This window comes from Phaethon aethereus (genome assembly GCF_964289735.1).
Source record: "Phaethon aethereus genome assembly, chromosome: 3".
Lineage (NCBI taxonomy): Eukaryota > Metazoa > Chordata > Aves > Phaethontiformes > Phaethontidae > Phaethon > Phaethon aethereus.
The window spans coordinates 125,763,933-125,783,916 of record NC_138576.1 but is presented as its reverse complement, the minus strand read 5'-3'; the positions used below and the strand labels follow the sequence as shown (position 1 = coordinate 125,783,916).

Below are 19,984 nucleotides of genomic sequence, written 5' to 3'. Positions count from 1 at the left end.
TTGTGACAAATGCAGCAGTCTTAAAGAAAGAAAGGAATAAGCAGAGAGGAAGGGCAACTGTAAATCTTATTCTCAGCAACTGCTCTAAGATAGCTGATAACTGAAGCCCCCAGGTCCTCCTCCGAAACCAGTAATAATACAAAATAAATCATGCATAGTCATTTGGTAGAGCTCTGCCATTAAGCATTACTGGTATACATCGTCTTTATTACATAGAAACAGACTAGCATCCTTGATGATTATATTTAAAGCCCTTCAGTTTAACTTTGGGAAATGCCAAGTTAGGCAAGAAGCTGCACCAGGATGGAAGCACTGAACTAACAGCATGCACTGTACCTAGAAACCAGCTTTGGATGCCAAATAAAAACGTAACTGAGCTGCTTCACACAGACTGATGAAAGTCAAAGCAACACCTTCTCTAAATGAAAATTAAACAGAAAATACAGTACATATAGACCATGGAAAAAGAATGTATTAATTTATTTTAAAGCTGTATTTAACACTTTCAAGAAAGAACAAGCAAGAAGAGGGAGACACAAGGACCTATATTCTTCAACCATTGTATTAGTATAGGATCACTGAAAATACTGCTGTTGTAGCATACTAGGAAGCAAGTACTTTGACAGGTTTTTTGTATTCATGTGATTTACTAATCATGTGAAGAAAATCGTATTTTTTTTTTCCCCTCTTACCCACCTGAAGTACAATGATCTAGAGATTATGTTAGTATCACATCCTTTGAGTATTGAGAACACACTTGCTACATTTTTAAACCAGATAAACTGAGCAACTTACCTCCATTAATGTTTCCCTCAGATTTAATCTTTTTTCTATAAGTTGGCCATGTTCCTTGAGGAACGTGCAGAGAAACAAACTGAGATTCTGAATGAAGTTCTGTTCATCATCCTTTCCATTTGAGTATGCAAGTCGGATATTGGTATTTAAAGGAAGCATCTAAAAAAAGAAGAGACATAATCAAGAATTTCCCATTTCATACAGAAGTGGAACTACCCTTTATTAATAAATATTTTGCTCTTTTGGCAAAAAGCGCCATGTTTTTCGTGGCATCCCCTCTTTACAGAGCTTTCTTACAAAAGAGTCTTACAGCTCCTTCATTTCATGCTTGATCCCAAGATGCACAGTAAGGTGAAAACACACACAGGTAACAAAAGTTCTCATGAACTAAACCTTTTTCCACCCCTTGTAACAGCAGCTGTAAACAAGGAAAATATCTGCTCTGTCACAGATATTTCCAACTGGCATCGGCCAAAGATGTTCAAAAAAAATGTGTTTGTTAACTGACCCTAGTAACATTAAGTTTCAAAACATTACACTAAAACAACATGACAGACCTCCTCCTTTAAAGTCAACACTATTAAGCTATAGAACAGAGAAAACAAAGTTTAACACTTTTGCTGCTGCCAGCTTTTGTGTGTTTTTGATTGTTCTCCAACTTCATTTATAGAAGTTGAGTGTCAAATATTTGCAATAAACGCAACAGTTAGCATCAAATTCATACTCAATAGTCATGCTAAAAACCTGCAGGTTGCAAAACAGGCCAAATATCCAACTTGGCATTCAACTGATGTTTTGAGGAAAAACTTAGGCCAGATATACTGGCATTTAGAATCAAGAGCATCACCTGTAAAAACGGCGGAAATAATGTTCAGCTGCCTAATACACAAAACTTTGGTGTGTTCAGAAATCTGCCCTTAAATATAACTAAGTAAAAATCCTATAGCACCACTTGAAACTGGAGGGGAACAGGGGTATTAAAAGAAGCATGCCTGTTCTAAAGAACCTATAAAATGGACCAACATTGCAAACAGAGGAAAAAATTATCAAACCGCCCCCCCTTGAAACTCTTCACTCAAGATGCAAATACAGTGAGGAAAGCTACAAGTCATGTACCTGAATCTGAACTGCTCAGAGGGTAATCATCAAATTACATACATTTAAAGCACAGCTTTGTACGACAAACATTTTGATCAGTTTCAAAAATTAAATAGCAACTTGCAGAAGTTAAGTCAGTTTAGGTCCTATTGAGTCATGCAGTACATGTTCTGTTGCACCTCTCTCAACTGTCCCCATCACACAGCCTGAGTGCTCAGAACACCTCTTAAATTCATCAAAACCAATTAGTGCAGCAGAAATACAGCTATGACCTGGAGTCAGGAAAATACACTTAGCATCTTCTGATCAAGTCATAAATATCACTGAAGAACAATATTTATTAGAGACTTCTTATCAAGAGCTCTATAATGCATATAGATTTGTAAACCAAACTAGATTCTACAGAAATTGATTCTGCAAAATGGAACACTGAAGAGACAGTTTTATTAAAAACATTACCTGTTTTAACTGCATCATGGTCAATGTAAAAAGCGTTACAAACTGTTCTTCATACTGGCTTACACTGACACCTGCAATCTCTGTGAGGCACTTCAAAGAGACGTTTCGAAACATGGGAACATTTAAGAACTATTGGGAAAAAAAAAAGGTATTACAAGCATGTTGCACGCTAAGCTTTTTTGCAACTTATATTTAAATTTATGAGCCATCAACTTTTGCGTAAGTACCTTGTATATTAGTGTGCTGATTAACTTGGTCTCAAATATATATCCCAGAGGAATCCAGTTCAGAAACCGTAGCAAAGTTTCCAAAGTTGCATGAACTAAGGGAGCATTTTGGGAGTTTTCCTGTAAACAAACATTAATGTTTATGATATTGTTAGGCATGATCGGAGGCATTTTTAAAAATATCATTAAAGATATAACACTTACCATCACAAACTGACACAGTTGAAATATCTGAGAGAACTCATTGCACATGCTGTAAAAAAAAATTATAAATTCAGCATTTCCACATTCCATAAACAATTCTATCTACTTTAATAAAACTTCTATGCTCGCAAAACAGCTCCTCAAGACCTGTGTCCATAGAGGCATTCACAGGCCAACTGGCTTTTACCAATTTCCATGGTAATAATGCATATTTTGAAGTAGTTTAAAGCCTGTGTCTGCAAATTCTGGCTTGAAAATGCAAGCAATGCTGAATGTTCTGTTAGAACGGTAGGACCATCAGTCCACAGATGCTACTTGCAGTACGGTAGAAATATCTGTGTGTACAAGTTTGGTATCACCCAACAGTAGTGCTTCAAAGGAAAATCAGCAACCCAGTCTCAGAAATAAAATTAGACAGCTGTAGGTGTTCACTCAAAAGCTCAAACCAAGAGCAGCCATTTAGCAGCAAGCACGACATCTACCCTGTTTACTGAGATTTAAATATATATACTTGCCTGTCTTTCAAATGCTTAGCTTTTACTTGAGTAATCTGGCCACTGGAAAAATCAAACACTTCTTCACTCAATAGTTTAAGGATCACCATATTATTCTGACAAAGGCTTTCACTAGTTCTGCTTGCTCCCACAATATCACTTATAAAAGTTGGCCAGTGCTTTGGCCATTCTTGTTTCAGTATCTGAAAAGCGAAGCATCCATATGTTAGATACATACACAAAGCCAAACACTTCATAACAAGATTTAGAACTTTATTAAACTCTAGCTTACCTGAACAAGAATCATATTGAGTTTCCCAATATACACCTTCTCCTTCTGGAGAAGAGAAGAGAAGTCAGGTTATGCATAATATTCCCCTCCCTTTTCCTCCCCCAAAAAGAATTCACTTACTTCTACACATGTTGGATCAGATGAGGTCTTGATAATTAGGCCAACAACGTATTTTTTAATACCTGCAGAAGAGTTAGGAATTCATTTTCAACTATACCAAATATGATGAATGTAGTAACAAATATTTTTGAATTCGTATTCTTCATGTTTTTTAAAACAAAACACCTCTAAAGAACATATACGCATATGTCTGTGAGCATCGCTCTTGACTTGTGTGCTATATGGAAAAAAACCCCCCACCTTTGTATCTATTCTGCAAGAGGGTATTTCAGGTGTACAAAATGGCTTTACACTTAAGCTATTTCAGTAAAACAAAAGGAAAACAGACTAAGGATTAGAGCATATTTGTAGTAATTTGCACCAGATCAACCTATCAGCTTCCTACAGGCTACAAGAAACTGAGAAACTCTTCATTAGTAGTGCTGCACTATACTGTATTGGGCTGAAGATGGGAAAATGGCATCCAGCATTGTCCAGACCCCGACGTATATTGCAACAGCTACTTACAAATGCTACTGTAGAGCTCCCTCAGGCAACTGCATTTCTACCCATTATGCACTTTCAGATTATACCCAACAACTCCAAAGTTGGCAGATATATTCTTACTGCCTCAGCCAAATGTTTAAAATGGCAGGACAAAAAAACAAACAAGAGAGTTCTCCATCTTCTTTGACTAATGCTTTACTAATAAAAAGTAAACTCCAAGAATAAGCAGAACTTTCTAAGCATGACTCCAGTTTTAATGCCAAATTAGCTAGAATAGCATGGAAAGCTTTGATACATCACCTTCACTGTATGTAAAGTTCAGAGATGCTCCAGTTTAAGTGCTCCATTTTAAATACAGGAATTTCTATGCACAACATTTGAGAGCAAAACCCCATGCCAGAGCTTAGCAAAGTTCTCCCAGCACAATCTTACAAGAAAATCTTACACTTAAAACTTTATTCACCAGTATAGCATGATGCACTTAGATTTGGACTAGAGTGCTTTTACAGCACACATGAATGCTATGCATTACAAAACTCTTAATAAATAAAGGTTTATTGCTTTTGCTTTTTTTTTTTTCTTAAATTAGCAGTGTGTCAACTGTACTTAAATCACCCATTTTGTGGTATTTCTTCTACAAATGTTTTCAGATGACTTCAGAATTCTCAGCTCTACCACACAAAAAAGCAACCAAAACCCACCACACACTACAGCAGCTGTACTGCCTAAAGTTTCATTTTGCCACCTAATCTTCAGCTCCCTCCTCACCATTAACATATCAATTACTAAAGACAAGGAAACCAATGGCTTTGCAAGTGACTTTTCATCACACTATACATATCTATTCTGTACAAAAACATCTGAGTCCAAGAAGAGACATGCACAGAGGATCTGGAGTCATGAAATAGATGAACATATCTAATAGTTCTGCTGCAACATAGCTTTGAATTGATAACTGATCTGAGCACATCGGGGATCAAATATTTCAAACTGAGCAAGTGTTTTCCTGTTATAGGGAAGTTTTAGAATAGGTGTATGTTTTGCTACTCAAATTCATGAACCCCAAATCTGGTTTCAGTCATTTCTTCAACAAGAGAGTCAACTGACTCATACAGACAAAACACATACATTGAAGATTTTACAAAAAGCTGTCACATTACTGAAGAGAATGCCTTATGTTGAAGAGATTTTGTTTTCCCCTAGATACTATTCTCAATTTTAAAATGTTCCTAGGACTTTATCAGAATTAGTCTTTTTTTTATATTATTTCAGACCTGAGGATTTAAAAGAAACAGTTTGGTATTTGCGTTCTCATGAAATCTGGAAAAACTAGGTCTAGACTTTGAGCCATTAGATACATACTAGACAGGAGCTGTTCTACAGGTAGTTCCAATTACAAATTAAATTATTCATCATTATCAACTGGGTTCAATCCACACTACTTCAGAAGAATGGTTATTAACAAAATAAGTATCACTGTCAGTCACTGGCTAAGAGTTATTACCAAGCACTAGCATTAGTCTGACATCATAGGCCTGGCCTAGTATTTTAAAGCTAAAAACACACACTTTGCTGAAGCCTTACAGTAATTCACAAATGAGATATGAAAGCCCCCAAAATAGTATGGAAACAGGTTTGCAGTGCCAGAAATCAAACTATTTTAACTGTCTGCCAAACCAGTAAGGGAAGCCTACTTTCACAACTTTCTAATTACTTTTTGAAATGCAAAAATGAGTATTATTCTTAGACTTCCGACTCCACAGCTACGTATTTTCCATCTTGCTGCATCAATAGTATTATGCTGTTTAGTTCCAATTTGGGTGCTACACTACCATCAATCTGGGTTTGACATCAGCAGGTGAAACAGCTGCTCTGCTCCAAAGCTTCTCCATTGGAGGCAAAGAAGAAAAAAAAAAAAAAATGGTGACCACGCTTCAAAAGACAACCTAAAAAGTTTGCTAGTTGTCACACATCATGCTGCAAGCTTCTAAGGTCTTCCATCCAGTGAACAAAGTCATATTCTTAATCCTTTAAAAGCAGAAGCCATTCAATTCTCTAATGATTTTTTTGGCTTAAATGGCTTTTTTTTTTTTTTTAACAGAAGTATTGTTGTTTCTGCTCCATATTTAAAAGAGCATTTCTTTTCTCAGTAGAACAAAGATATTTCAACTCTGCATTCTGACAAAAAATCAACACATAGGCTAGTTACCATTTTTCAACAGAACACATCCAAGAAACTGTTCAAGGGTAGCAGCCCATTGGATTTGCTAATATCAGTGTGTTTTGAGAACTTAAAGGGAACTGTTATTTTAAAGAGGCAGGCACGGGACATGCACAAGCCACACAACTGCCTAGAAGGTCTCCTTCAATCACAGAAGCAGCTGAACCAAGTCTTGAAGATGACAACAACACAGTTGCCAAGTTCAGACCCTTCACTGAGCCAAACTGGTAGAGACAGACATTCCTGGAAAACAGACCTTCCAATAAAACAGAAGGAAAACCACACACACACTACCACAATACCCAGGAAACACATAACATTCTTCAAGGACCATCCGACATTACAACTATGCTGATCTCGTTACAACCTGCGACCAAAGAGAGCAGATCCTGTTTTCCATTCCAAAATTTTCACTGAGGCAGCACTGGCAGTCCTAGCACCTGCTCAAGAACTTGTTCAGAGGCTGAGCTAGTAGAAAACCAGCGTTACCAAAAAAGTTCAGTAGTTTTTAAACTGTTCTGAAACTATCTTGTGCCAGCTTAGCTCCCTGAACCAGTTCACTAAAAAGCCAGAGAAGCACTGAGTGCTGGCTCAAAGACATCGAAAAGTGCACAGGTGAGGAACGCATCTATCCACAGCAGTTAGACCAAACCAGCTCCAACTTCAAACTATGTTCTAACTATCAGAAAGGCTGGACATCATCACTGTCCTAAGGCCTGGCCTAGTGCCATGTTAGCATTTTTCTGGTAAGCAAAGTACAAAAAGTACTTTTGCACAAAGTACAAAAAAAGGAGGGTAGAGCAAGGACACTAATTCAAGGCCTTTTAGAAAATTTCTGGATGAACATTAGGTATTGTAGTCCTTACATGAAAGTTGCTCCTCTACAGAGAGGCAGACAGGCAGTAAAATTGAAACACTTTCTGAAGGGAAAGTATTTTCACAGGTGACCCAAGCTATGCAATGGTTAGAGCTGGACTGGGACAGTGAGGAACATCACATTAGCCAACATTAGTAAATTCTGCAGTCTAAACTTGAGATGTGTGAAATATCCTACAATTTAATCTTTGGATTTGCTTTTAGAAGCAATTACGTCTTATCTAGGCTGTGTAACATGAGCTCAGAGGAGTTCCTATCATGACCAAGTACAGGATGCTACCATGAATACACAGACACCATACATCTGTAGACAAAATGAATTCTTGTACTTAAGACATACAACCACATCCTTTTGTGCAGTTACAGAGCATATTTAACATTTAACAAGTGTTGAAAGTTATTGTAGCTGGTGCTACAGATGCAAGTTTACACTAGTTTATAAATAATTAGCAAATTCTCCCCTTATATTGACGAATAAGAGGCATAAGTGAAGCAGGTGGGCAATGTAACTCAGCAAATTAACATTATTTTGCAACCAAAATTAGATTTTCAAATCCTAAAGCTGAAGTGTCCCCTCCAGGGATATTTGTATGCATACACACTTATACTAAACTGTTTAAGTAGTCCCAAAACATGGTCAAAATACAATCTTATTTTTAGTCTTAAGAAAAAATGTTTTCTCATATTGTCCCACGAATCATCTTTCCCCATTAGTGGTGAACCCCATGAATCCATTATCTATTTGCTTTTCAGCAGAAAAAAAAAAATACTAACTCACGAAAATTCTTAAAAGGGGCATAGAACTTGGCTTCACACATACAGAGAAATGCCATTTAACTCATTCCCCCTTCATTACACAGAGAACCAAACCCCATCCATCTCTTTGTGAAGCAGGCCAGAAGTTTCCATTAAAATATCTGATCACTCCACAGAACAACCTCTTCTACAGCAGCTTCCAGTACATCAGAAGCTTTATACTTAACTCCAGGGCCTTCCTGTGAGCCACTAAACTGCATCTCTCTGAACACTTTTCCCCCATTTCAAAATGAGAAGTTGTACAAGCAATTCAGGTTTCATAAGGAAGAAGTGCTTAACCATTCCAACTCAAAACACTCTAAACAAGCTCGCTCTGTTCACGGGAACATAATTTCATTTCACACTGCAGGATTAATGAAATGTATCACTGGATTGGAAGATCAAGAAGCCTTTATTCTAGGCAGGTTTTCACACTAAGAAAATCCTATTGAGACCATAGCACTTTAATCAAATGACATACTTCATAAGCATTATTAAACAATCATCTCTACAGAGTACCAGAGTTTAAAGCAATTTAGTATCACCTCAAAAACTGAGAATTTTTTCTTGAGAATGATAGTACACCACTCTGGTAATATGCCAAGTTCACCACCGTATGGGATGTTCTGGAATATATTACCCGCCTTTCACTAAAGCAGCCTCAGTAAGGTTTGAATGGTAACCACATTACATCATTTGTATACATGTAAGAGCAGTCCAGAGCATTCTCTTGGAGACCAAACACATTACAAAGAGCAAGTCTATCCTATTGCTATAGTCTACTGCTAAACATGTCTGAAGTTGAACACACAGGCCAGGTATCCCATTCAACTGAGTTTTACCAGTTCTGTGTTCCATAAATTCCACCTCTGTCTACATAACTAGGTCAGCAATTGGTTCAAACTGCTAACTCCAAATGCAAACAAAGAAATTCAAGAACAAGAAAAAGCAGAATAATCATATAAGTATTCTAGAAATGTAAATTGTTTTGCCCAATTCCTGCTTTAGAATTATGGGAAGATACAGATGCACTTTCCAAAAGCACTTACAATCCTTAACTTTCAAAATCAATGACACCTGAGGAACAGAACTTTTTACGCATTAAAAGGTACCAGGGCCAGAAGAGCTCAAGACTAAAAGTTACTTTAAAATAAAAGCATACTTAAGAATGGAGTTTCAAGTCTGAAGAAAGCATTCTCCTACTTTGGAAATTCCATTCCATTTGGAATTCCAGGACAGAAGCTAAAACCTCCCAGCATTCAGAAAGAAGCTGTAACAAAACCCTGGCTAACCTCAAGGCCCAACAAGTCATTCATACATACAACTTGAGGTGCAGCTAGGACAAAAAAAAAAAAAAAAAAAATCTCAAAAAAGGTTACAGTTCAGGCTCTGTAATTAATGACATTGTTTTATTTCTCCAAGAATTTTCAGGCAGGTTGTTTCAAAAACCTTCATTCACTGACAGCTCAATTCAGGTCTGCTCTTTAACTCTTAAGCACTGCTATTGCTACAAAGGGAACACAGTAGTTTCTCACAAATGGATTTAGTTTCATCTTAACCAAAAGTTAAGATTTATCAGCTCTACTAACTACACAATCAAATTAGACATGTTAAGTTTTATAAGGTAAGATATAAGGTAAAATTAACCAATTTATAACCTGCATGAATTGCTTTGTCACGATGCATTACTTTGTTACGATGCATTACTTTGTTGTACTGAGTTTCAGCTTTCCACACCCATATTTTACTAGTTACATGTCACACAGGAAAGTCATGTCAACTAAAGGAATGACTGGAGTCAGAATCAAGGAAACCTCAATTTAACCAGTCATCTTCTCTCCCAGGTAATCAAACTGTCTGAATGAGCTCTGCAGCAGTTCTTTTGCACCAGCCAGTGTCATCAGCCAAAAAAACCCACCAAGCACCACCACCACAGACCAGATGAAAATGGATTAGAGATAAAACATTGATTCTCCCTCCTACACCAAGACAATGACTTTTTAAGACTTATAATTACTGAATTATATCCTGTATTTGGCACTTGTTCAGTTCCAAGCTACCAAGTCTACCTCTGTGATATCGCCTATTCTACTACACCTCTCTTCACCAGTGGACAGTAGTAAGCTTCAAACTACTGACTCCTTACTTTCTTCCTGCCCTGCTCCTACAGCCAAAAAACTCTAGAACAACTTCCAAATGATGAAACTAAGTGCTTACAGTTATTATTTTTATTAAATTATTAAAAGCACACAGAAGACAACTTCAGGGTATGCTCTAAGTTTCTTAAAAGGACATAGCTGTGTTTGAGCCTTAGCTGAAGCTACTCCCTAAAAGCCTGCAAGCCTGTTTCCAAAAGCAGAATGAACGTGAAACCTTACTTCCACTTTCAAGACGAGCTATGCTTTGGCTGTCAACCTATAGTTGGAAGGAGTAAGGGGAAAGGTGAGAAGAATAATCATAAAAATGTGGAAGTCTACCTCTACACATGTGTCTTCATCCACATTTACAGTTATGATTTAATCAATATAATTTCAGAACCTAAGCACTGGCAGTAAAAATCTAAAGCACGTCTTAGCATTGTTAATAAAAGCTCGCAGCAGAACACAGGAATTTGGATTAACTTTAATGAGTTCCAAAACCAGCTTTTAGTAAAAAGCCAAGTATAGAATGGTGACAGCATTCAGTGTCAAGAATTTAAAGTAGTTGTACTTAATGTTTTGAAGCCCAAGTTATCATGACTTGACCGAGAGCTATGTGAACAAGCACTAATCCTGCACCACAGGGGTACCTCCATTTCCTATAGCTAACGTCTAAAATTCAACACACAGTGCAAGCTATAAGGGAGGGAAAGGAAAAAACCAAAAACAAAACATAGCATTTATTTTAAGACTTCCAGGTTCCTTGCAGTGACAGAAGACTGGGGTTTACCCTACACTGAGCTTCCAGTTCCAGCAACCTAGCTTCATATACACTTACATGAATTAAAAGCAGACTTTGTGGTATCTCACTGCCTAAAAGAATGAATGGTCATTAAGAGGTAAGACTATTTTTAAGTAACTGACAGCTTACAATTTCAGAAAGTCACAAAAATCTACTCATGCTACCACATGGACCACAGAGTCTACTAAAAAAATGACAGCATACTGGTGGGGCAGCACATGCAGTCCAGATAGGCTGGAGAGAGCCTCCTGTGCCAAATACAGAGAATCAAAACCTCTACCTCAAAGCCAGGAGCTAACTTCAGAAGCTGCCTAGGGTTAGACTTCTTCAGGTAAGTTTGGCTTGTAAGTCAGTAAACACTTAAGCAATGATGTTTCAAAACTTATCAGTCACACCTTCTACCTTCCCATGATATTTACAGAATTTCAGGTGCTCACCATCCCACTGAGACCATTATCATGAAAGGGAAAGACATGGTTTCATCATCCAGAAAAGCACAGATGGTCTTACTACATGATGAAAAGTTACTAGTCTAAATTTGAAGCTGAAAATTACTTACATGGGGACAGTCTAAATCTCAGTTAATCCACAAAGTTAAGAGAAGACAAAAATCCCTCCCTACCTTCACACTGGTTCCTTGGAAGAATCTTCCATCTTGTTTTTATCACATTTTCCAAGATTTGCAGTCCATAATACTGAAATTGGAGAAGAACAAAATGTGAATACATTACTGTAGGACTAAGTAACTAACTTTCAGGACTCTCATTCAATCAGACATTCACACTTAACATCTAAGACTTCAAGATTATTCAACTAACAGTTTTATTAAAATTATGTCTATTCACCCATTTACTGAGGTTTCATGCATTTCTTTTTTTCTTGTTTTATTCTTCACTATACTAAGTCCTGCTGTTTGATCATGCTCACACCGGGGGAAGGGGGGAGGCAAAAAAAAAAATAAGCCCTCTGGCAGACAGTTTTGTCTATCTGGAGAAGAGAAAGTAGCAGCCAGATATGGATTCGCCATCATAAATGACTGCTCATACGTTCAAGTATTAACACAACCAGGCTCCTAAAATATTTAGCAGCTTGGATGGTCTCAAGCTTACTATCGTTCCTCTAAGAGCTGGAAAAAAAAAAAATTTGTCTTAGTTGTCTTAGCATCACATGTCCTGACACTGACACTTTCTAAAGAAAGTATTTCACAAACTTCACTGGTGCATTACTTTAGGAACAGCAAGACAACCCACAGGTTTATTTAATTTCAGTGCCCACCCCAATACGGCCACTACTTCTACTATTTAAAGATGAACTTTTGTGCTCAGTCAAAGCATAATAAAAATGTGAATAAGCTCTTGGAAATCCTTTTACCTTTCAGGAATTCCTTCCTATGTTCTTACCCGAAACCGTTACGTTTGCAAAGTAATCGGTAAGGTCAGTCCCTCTGCCCATTTGTCCCTACTGCCAACTCACATTAACAGGGAAAGAAGTTTGTGATGGTATGATCGAAGAACTTTAATATGTAAAGCCCCATTAGCATGAATAGACAGGAGAGAAAAGGGACGAGGAGTTTTACGTTTATCTGCAGTGGATTAGGAAGAAAAAAAAAAATAAAATCATATCAATGCCTGAAAGGTAAACTCAAGTGTTCACAGTCAAAAGTTTGGCTGAGAATAAGAGTTCCTCTTTAAAATGGTTAGTTGTTATACAAAACAGGATCATTAGTATTTCAACCAAAGGGATCATATAAACTTCAGTTTAATTAAAAAACACAATGTAGACTGTCCCAAACTACATTGTATTAAAATACCATTTTTTGCTGTTCTCATCTTAGCATAACCTACACCCCTTTGCTTCTCTACCTAACACAAGTTCCCATGTGCTTCCCGTGTACATCCTGCATTTGGAAAATATTCTGTCACCTTCCAAAATCTTGGGTACCAAGAATAATTATGCATTAACAGAAAGTTGGGATGGTATTTTTTTCTTCAAGGTGAGCAGCAGAAGTTTAGCAACTTGACTTTCATCTGTAAATTTACTTAATTTCTTCACATAAAACCTAAATGAAATCAAGGGAATATTCACATAGAAAAATGTATGAAAACATTCTTAAGCAAAATGCTTCACAGGAAGTGATTTCAGCCGCTGCTATGCATTTATAGACACCATCTGCACCTGATCCAGGCTCACAATACAAAACATACTTACAAAAGCTTCTAACAAGGTTGAAAGCATGAACATTGATATCACACAGTGCTAACTTTCCTGAACCAGATCTAAATTCTAGTTAAATTTCTAAATTCTACAGGCGCATGTGTTAGTAGCTCTTCCAGGTAACAGCTAACCAAACACATTAGTTTTGCTTCCCAACTTTTTTCCGTGCGTCAACTTATTTGGCTTTTAAGACCAGAATGGCAAGTCTGTTTTCATTTTACAAAAGCGCCAGATGACCAAACAAAACTTAAATGAAAATCCTGACATAAACTAAGGTCAGACCTCATCTTTAGCCTTTTTGTTTCCACACAGTCAAAGAAAAGGACAGACACCTCTAGCAATTTGCCACACCTATCCCTCATTATCTGCTCAAATATATAATTCACATGCCTTAACCTATGAAGAGGTTCATGCTGTCTAGGTTTCTACTCATTCTTGTGTATGTATATGACTTCAAGTCTGCCCTCTGCTAGTGTCTTGTTCATCTCTTCCTCAGTACTAGTAATACTCATTCTTCCTAATACACATGAAATGAAATGGCAGCAGTAAAAATCACTGCATACAACCTTCACCTACACATCTTTCTTGCCATACTATGTTTGAAGGCTTCATCAGTTTGCCTGAATACTCTGCAAGGGTCTTTCTGGGTTTATTTTGATTTTCAGCTTCATTTTATTCAATAGTTCTAATTTTTGATACTTCCCTGATAACATACACCAAGCCCAAAAAGAGTCACTGATGCAAATTACAAACTTTGCCATCTGAACTATCATAAGCATACTTTTTAAGTAACTATTGCGACAATGCATGCAAACACATTTAAACTGCACACAAAATAGAAGTCTTCCAAAATTCATTTGCTTTTGATTTGCTTATTTCTAATTGTCTAACAGCAATTCACTGCTCAGTTATGAAGATGAGGGACAGGTAACAGCAAAGACTGAAAAGAAGTATGAAATGATCCCTATGGTAGAAATTGCTATGGTACCCTTATTACTTATTCTATGCACCGAATCCCTTTCCCTCCCACCGCCCAAGAAACAAAAACAATTGATGAACAGAATTCAGTTAAAGGGAATCAAAAGGGTAGACCTTGTGGAGGCCTGCCGTCAAAGCCTAGCTGTGTCAGTTGCACAGGAAGACACCCCTTTTCTTCCTATTACAAGCAATCAACATAATGGAACATTATGATTAATATCAGGTAGTGTTAACAGCTTTAATTAAAGAAAAAATATGATTGCATAAAAGCCAAATGTCATAGTGCATAAATTTAGCACCAAATCATTTGCAATTTATGTAAATTGAAGAATTCTTTACCTGTTGCTTTCTTTCTGTTCCTCTAATCATCTCATTTTTCACAAGACAAATTTGAGTTTTTAAAAATACTGTTGATAAATCAACTTAAACATTAGTAATGTCTGTCAGTATAAAAAGCAAAGTTTACCAGGCAAGCAAACAGGCAAACACTGTTACTTAAAGGTTAGCACTTTGAGGAAGTTCTTTAAGCTGGTTTTCCCTAAACTTCAGAGCAATGAAAAAAATTGAACTGTTTCATGAGTATCGCCTGATCCCAGAAACTATCCGAACACGATTATGTTCTGTTCGAACATAGCATGTATCAAGCAGAAAAACATGCATGTCAGTTATCTGTGATAATAATCATCAACTTAAAAAGACAGTGAAAACACATTTCGATCAACTTTTTGGTTCAAACTTCAGAAGTCTTAGGTAAAGCACTTAAAATTGTAGAAAAAAAAAAATCATGCTGCCCCTTTTTAGTCTCTATCATGATGGAAGAATTTAAAACAGCAGTACAAAGCAAATGTGTTCTGCATATCACTAAAGACTAATCTCATACTACAAAGAGTTTGGGGTGCTTAACTTTCATTGACTGCTCAAAAAACTTGGCCTAATAAGGTTTCTATTTTTCCTTTAATATACCTAGGGACAAATCCTCTCCTCAGTTGTGTGCACATGGCTCTTGTGATCAAAAACAGCCAAGCACTTAACCAAGGACAAAAAGTGGCTCTAGGAGACTTTTCATTACTCAGATGTATACAGACACACACCAGCCTTTGGAACTGGCATTACACTTGTATGTGCCTTGAAAAAACCCTGTATTTCCAATTTAGCTGTTCCTTTTTTTTTTTAAAGGAGAGAGAACTTCTTGTCAATGTAAAAGGAGGTGTAAGTATTTTGTCCATTTACAGTTCTTGTTTAAAGCCAACTTTGGGAATAAGACAATAAAAAAAAGAGGGGCCTGAATCAAGAAAGTGTATGGCTAAAAATGAGATACCTTCCTCAAAGTTTATGAATGGAAGAAAGAGGAAAACCAAATAAATAAAAGTTAATTTTCTTACTTTGGTATTCATGTTCTGAGAGAACTCCAAAATAGTATCAACTCTTGTCCACGCATCAGGATGTTCTTTTAAGTGAGTCAAGACTTCCTGTGCCATTCTTTGCTAAAAGCAAGTTTGATTAAAAAAAAGTATTAGTATTGGATTATTTAAGAAATTATATACTGTCAGTGAAGACACCAATATATAACACATCTTTAAATCACTTATCCAAGTTAGGTAGAACTCAAATAAGGAGCAACAAGTCCTTTAAGCCTCTGTGTGACAATTAAAGTTTGTTAACAATCAAACTCCAAAAAGGCCTTGATGCAAGACAGTCATTTACTTACTGCCACTTTTCCATACCGAATGATTCGTCTAGACCAGCAAAGAACATGTGAGAACAGCACACGTTATAGGGAAAACACACTAGGGAATGACATTCTCTCCCATTCAATAAAGCCATCTAGATAAAATTTTTCAAGAGCACCCGAACTTTCTAGTTCTACTGAAAGCATTCACATAAAATGACAGCTTTGAAGAGTACTGTATCATGCTGCGAAGTTTTTGATGTACGAACTGTTGATTTTATTTTGAAGAACCACAGAGCAGAGCATTAGAGGTCTCCAATCCCTGCTTCTGAGGAATCCCTTGATGCATCCCCTCCACATGACTGGGAGGGATGAAAGGACTTGGTCATGCTAATGGTTTGTTCTTCCACGGTTTCAGTAACTTGCAAAACCTCATCTGAAGCAATTAAACACCGAAATAACTGAATTCATTTCAGCTATCCTTTTCAAAAGCCTGGCTGTCCATACACTTTTTTTTTTTAGGGAGCCAAATGATGTTAGCCATTTCCAAAAATGCAGTGTATTCACCAATCTTGCTGCAAATTATATCACATACAAGTATCAGACAGTCTTGCCAACAAGATGAACATTTTACATCACAATTAACAGAACCTAGTTCATTCATCCACTGCACTGTAAAGCCAATTCAATGGAATTACAAAGCAGTTAAAGCTTTACTGTAGGATTAACTTCATCAGTTACAACTTGCTACAGCTATGCAGATTTCTAGTCTGCTATAAGACAATACTTGAGCTAATCACCTATAAGAAAACATGTATTTTCAGTAAGACAGAAACCCCATCAAGACCCCAAATCTATATACCCATAATGCAAGAAAGACAAATTGGGTATAGGATTTACCAAACTAAAATTGAAAGCTACAACAGTAAAGAACAAGGATGTCTAAAATACCTGTGTAATACTGGCATCCCTACTTAATATAGCTGAGCATAGTGGAGCAGTTCCCAGTCTGATACTGACTTTGACTAGCAAGTAAGTCCCTGTAGATTTGATGTGGAGGAGTACCACACAAATATTCAAGTCCAAAAGCAGTACAACCATATTCTCACAGTATGACATCAGAGCTTAAAAAAAAAATTTAAAAAACACACTAGGATTTTTGATGCAGTTTAGTGTAAGAGGGAAAGAACAGTTATATTACTTTAGGTTCAACCTGGCTGTGTTTTTATACAGGCTTCCTTATTGCTTCTAATACTGGTGACATATCACAGGACCAAATTTCAACACCAACAACAATACAGATGCTCAATATCTTTCTCCCAAACACTGAAAACTTTCCTCTCATACCCACTAACTCCTTTTCTGAACATCAATTCCTGTAGTTTCATAAAAACAGTATAAATTTAACAGTAATGCTTAATCACGATTGAAACCTCACTGTGTGGTTGCCACCAAAAAGAAAATCAGTTAGCAAATAATCCTTCTGGACATATGAAGGTCTAACAGACCAATGGAATTAAGAGTCTGGGATGAGTCCAGGTAAACTTCCACAAGTTGTCTGAAGTCTCCTTAGTCATGTGTTTCACTGGGGGGGTTGGAGATATCCTATCTTTTCAGAAGTATACCAAAAAAAGCTAAGAACAGAAAAAATTTTAGAAGTCTAAGACAGAAAAGAGCTCTTTCTTGCCTCATAAAGATTAGCAGATAAAAGTTTTGCAAGCAGAGATAAGAATTAAGCAGGAGGAAGAAACCGGTGAATCTGAAAGCAAGTTCAGCATGGGTCATCCAGCCTGCATTCTAAACCTTTTTTACCCTAACACTACCCTCATCTGTTCCAGGCAAGCCACAGCTCATTTCCTAATTTTAATATTTAGTTTCCTCAACTTCTATTTTTCCTGTCACACTAAGTCGTGATTTGAGCTGTCAGGCTCCAGAGAGATGCATGTTTTCCTGCAGGAACTTTTGAACTTCTTGGAAGCGGTGAGAGCTCACAGGCTCACTGAAATATGCCTCCACTTTGGAAAAGTACTAAAATAGCAAACCAAATTTTCATTAAAGTGACAAATATTAGTACATTTATTTGAAACAGGTTTATATCATAATGCACTTTCACCAGTTAAGCACCACCTCTTGAATTTTTGCTTCTTATTGCATTAATTTGCTAAATACCAGAGACTATACCCAGCTGTTTAAAGTGAAGCAATTTCTCACAATACTAGAACAATGGCAATTTGATCATTATATTTAGTGTTAATCCTCTATTCCCCTTATAAACCTTCCCAACCTTTTAAACTCCATTCAAACCAAGCAGTACTGTAAGCACCATCTATTTGGTAAGGCAGTACAGTACACAAACATACCACTTACAAAACAAGGACTCAGAAGTCCATACTTTTAAGGCAAAAGTTACAAGCAGTTTTCTGTCATATGAACATTTAAGAAACTACAGCTAGTAACTATTTGAATTTAGGAAACTCAAAACACAAATATTTCAAGAAACAGCTAGGTATTTCAGAACCTGTAGGAAGTCACATTAATAAGCCTTACAAAAGCTTTTTTTTTTTTAAAGAGAGATACACAAAGCAAGTATATTATTGTTTATTCTAACAGCTGGAAGGAATAGAAAAGCATCAGCTACTTTGCCTCATTTTAATTCACTTCTTATTGTTGTGCAAGAACATCTTAGTAAAAGATGCCTGACACTGAAACTCCCAATTTGTTAAGCATGAACAATTAAAATTTGCCAGAAGAGGAACTATGCTACCACCCCTGTAGCAATACTTGCTTTCAACATTTAAGTCTTATTTCCAAAGTAGTTCAAGAAATAGATAAAAGCAATACCAGATTCACTTTCAAGACAATATATGCAAACACACAAATGCACGCTTTCCCCCAATTTGAACTTAAGACTTCACAGCCCACACTAAGTCCAGAGTGCGAGAAGAACCTGTGCAGACAAACAGTAAGGGGGGGTGTGGAATCCTAGACACAAGAAAGGACAAACTGTTCTCTTAAATGTGTGACATGCTTCTTTATAAGTACAAATGCAGTAATAACATCACCAAGATTTTTCTTTTAAATACAATCCTTCAGTGAAACCAACATTAAATTCATGGCTTCACAATCCATGGTAATAAATTACAGTTTACTCAGACCTTCCTGAAGAACCAAGTTAGAAAAGGGGAGCTGCAAGCAGAAGTGCCCTTACCAAACTGTACTTGCCCATACCTTTCAACAGCAGAAGGCATGCTAGAAAGGAACACACACTGAACTAACATTTTTGTAAGTGTCATTTCGATGTTCCTTACATGAGGCTTGCCTTTAAACCAGGGCATGTGAATTACCAGTGATATTCCAGTCACTAGCAGAGTAAGTTCACTAATATTGCTAATCTTTATTGAAGTAAATTAATTTTGCTCAGATTGTTACAAGGCTAAACATAAGTGCTAAGTCCACATTACCTGCGCGCCTTCTCCATGGTACAAGCAGTTCACCACATTGTCCAAGAGATTGATATCCAGTTTCTGGTTAAAATCCAGCAGCTGACGAGCTGCATGGTCTGCTAACATTGTCATAATTGCTGGCATAGATTACTGCAGAATAAATAAAAAAGTTTTCGATCAATTAATAAGAAATTATTATCAGATGTAGCTGTAAAGCAAGTGCTTCAACTTCAGCATCTCATTTGAATGAGATGAGCTATGTTAACAGTACTAGATAGCACTGAATACAACACTCCTTCAATTGTCAAGCAAGTAGCAGGACAAACCCTTCCTGAAAAATTCACACATCACTACCCCAACTAAATTTTCAGGGTCTTCAGCAGCTATAACACATAACAATCTGATTAGCCAATGGTCTGTATCATTAGCAACTAAAACTTTTTTCAAAGCAGGTATCAAACCGTACCAGTCCCCAAACACGTGAAAACCAGTTTGCTGGTAGAAATACCCAGCATCATTACAACTAAAGCCCATACTTGCAATCTCAGTCAAATTTTGAGTTTCTGAGGTCAACGGGCACATTTAGAAGATCAGTCAAATTTTGAGTTTCTGAGGTCAACGGGCACATTTAGAAGATCAGAAAGCTTAAAAAAAGTTGGTTACGGAAGTGAAA

At 36.8% G+C, this 19,984-nt stretch overlaps 1 protein-coding gene across 2 annotated transcripts in view; it reads right to left on the bottom strand.

Annotated features, from left to right (window-relative positions):
* XPO1 (exportin 1) overlaps window positions 1-19,455 on the bottom strand; it is a gene marked incomplete at its 5' end in the record, with an annotated part of 34,003 nt that extends 14,548 nt beyond the window's left edge. For both annotated transcript variants that reach the window (XM_081997499.1, XM_081997500.1), the window contains 10 exons: window positions 796-954; window positions 2,353-2,481; window positions 2,580-2,699; window positions 2,784-2,832; window positions 3,299-3,480; window positions 3,570-3,614; window positions 3,690-3,751; window positions 11,630-11,702; window positions 15,582-15,683; window positions 19,330-19,455. In XM_081997499.1, coding sequence (XP_081853625.1) covers window positions 796-954; window positions 2,353-2,481; window positions 2,580-2,699; window positions 2,784-2,832; window positions 3,299-3,480; window positions 3,570-3,614; window positions 3,690-3,751; window positions 11,630-11,702; window positions 15,582-15,683; window positions 19,330-19,455 — 1,047 coding nt within the window. The remainder of the gene's footprint in view (window positions 1-795; window positions 955-2,352; window positions 2,482-2,579; window positions 2,700-2,783; window positions 2,833-3,298; window positions 3,481-3,569; window positions 3,615-3,689; window positions 3,752-11,629; window positions 11,703-15,581; window positions 15,684-19,329) is intronic.
* Window positions 19,456-19,984: the final 529 nt, after the last annotated feature.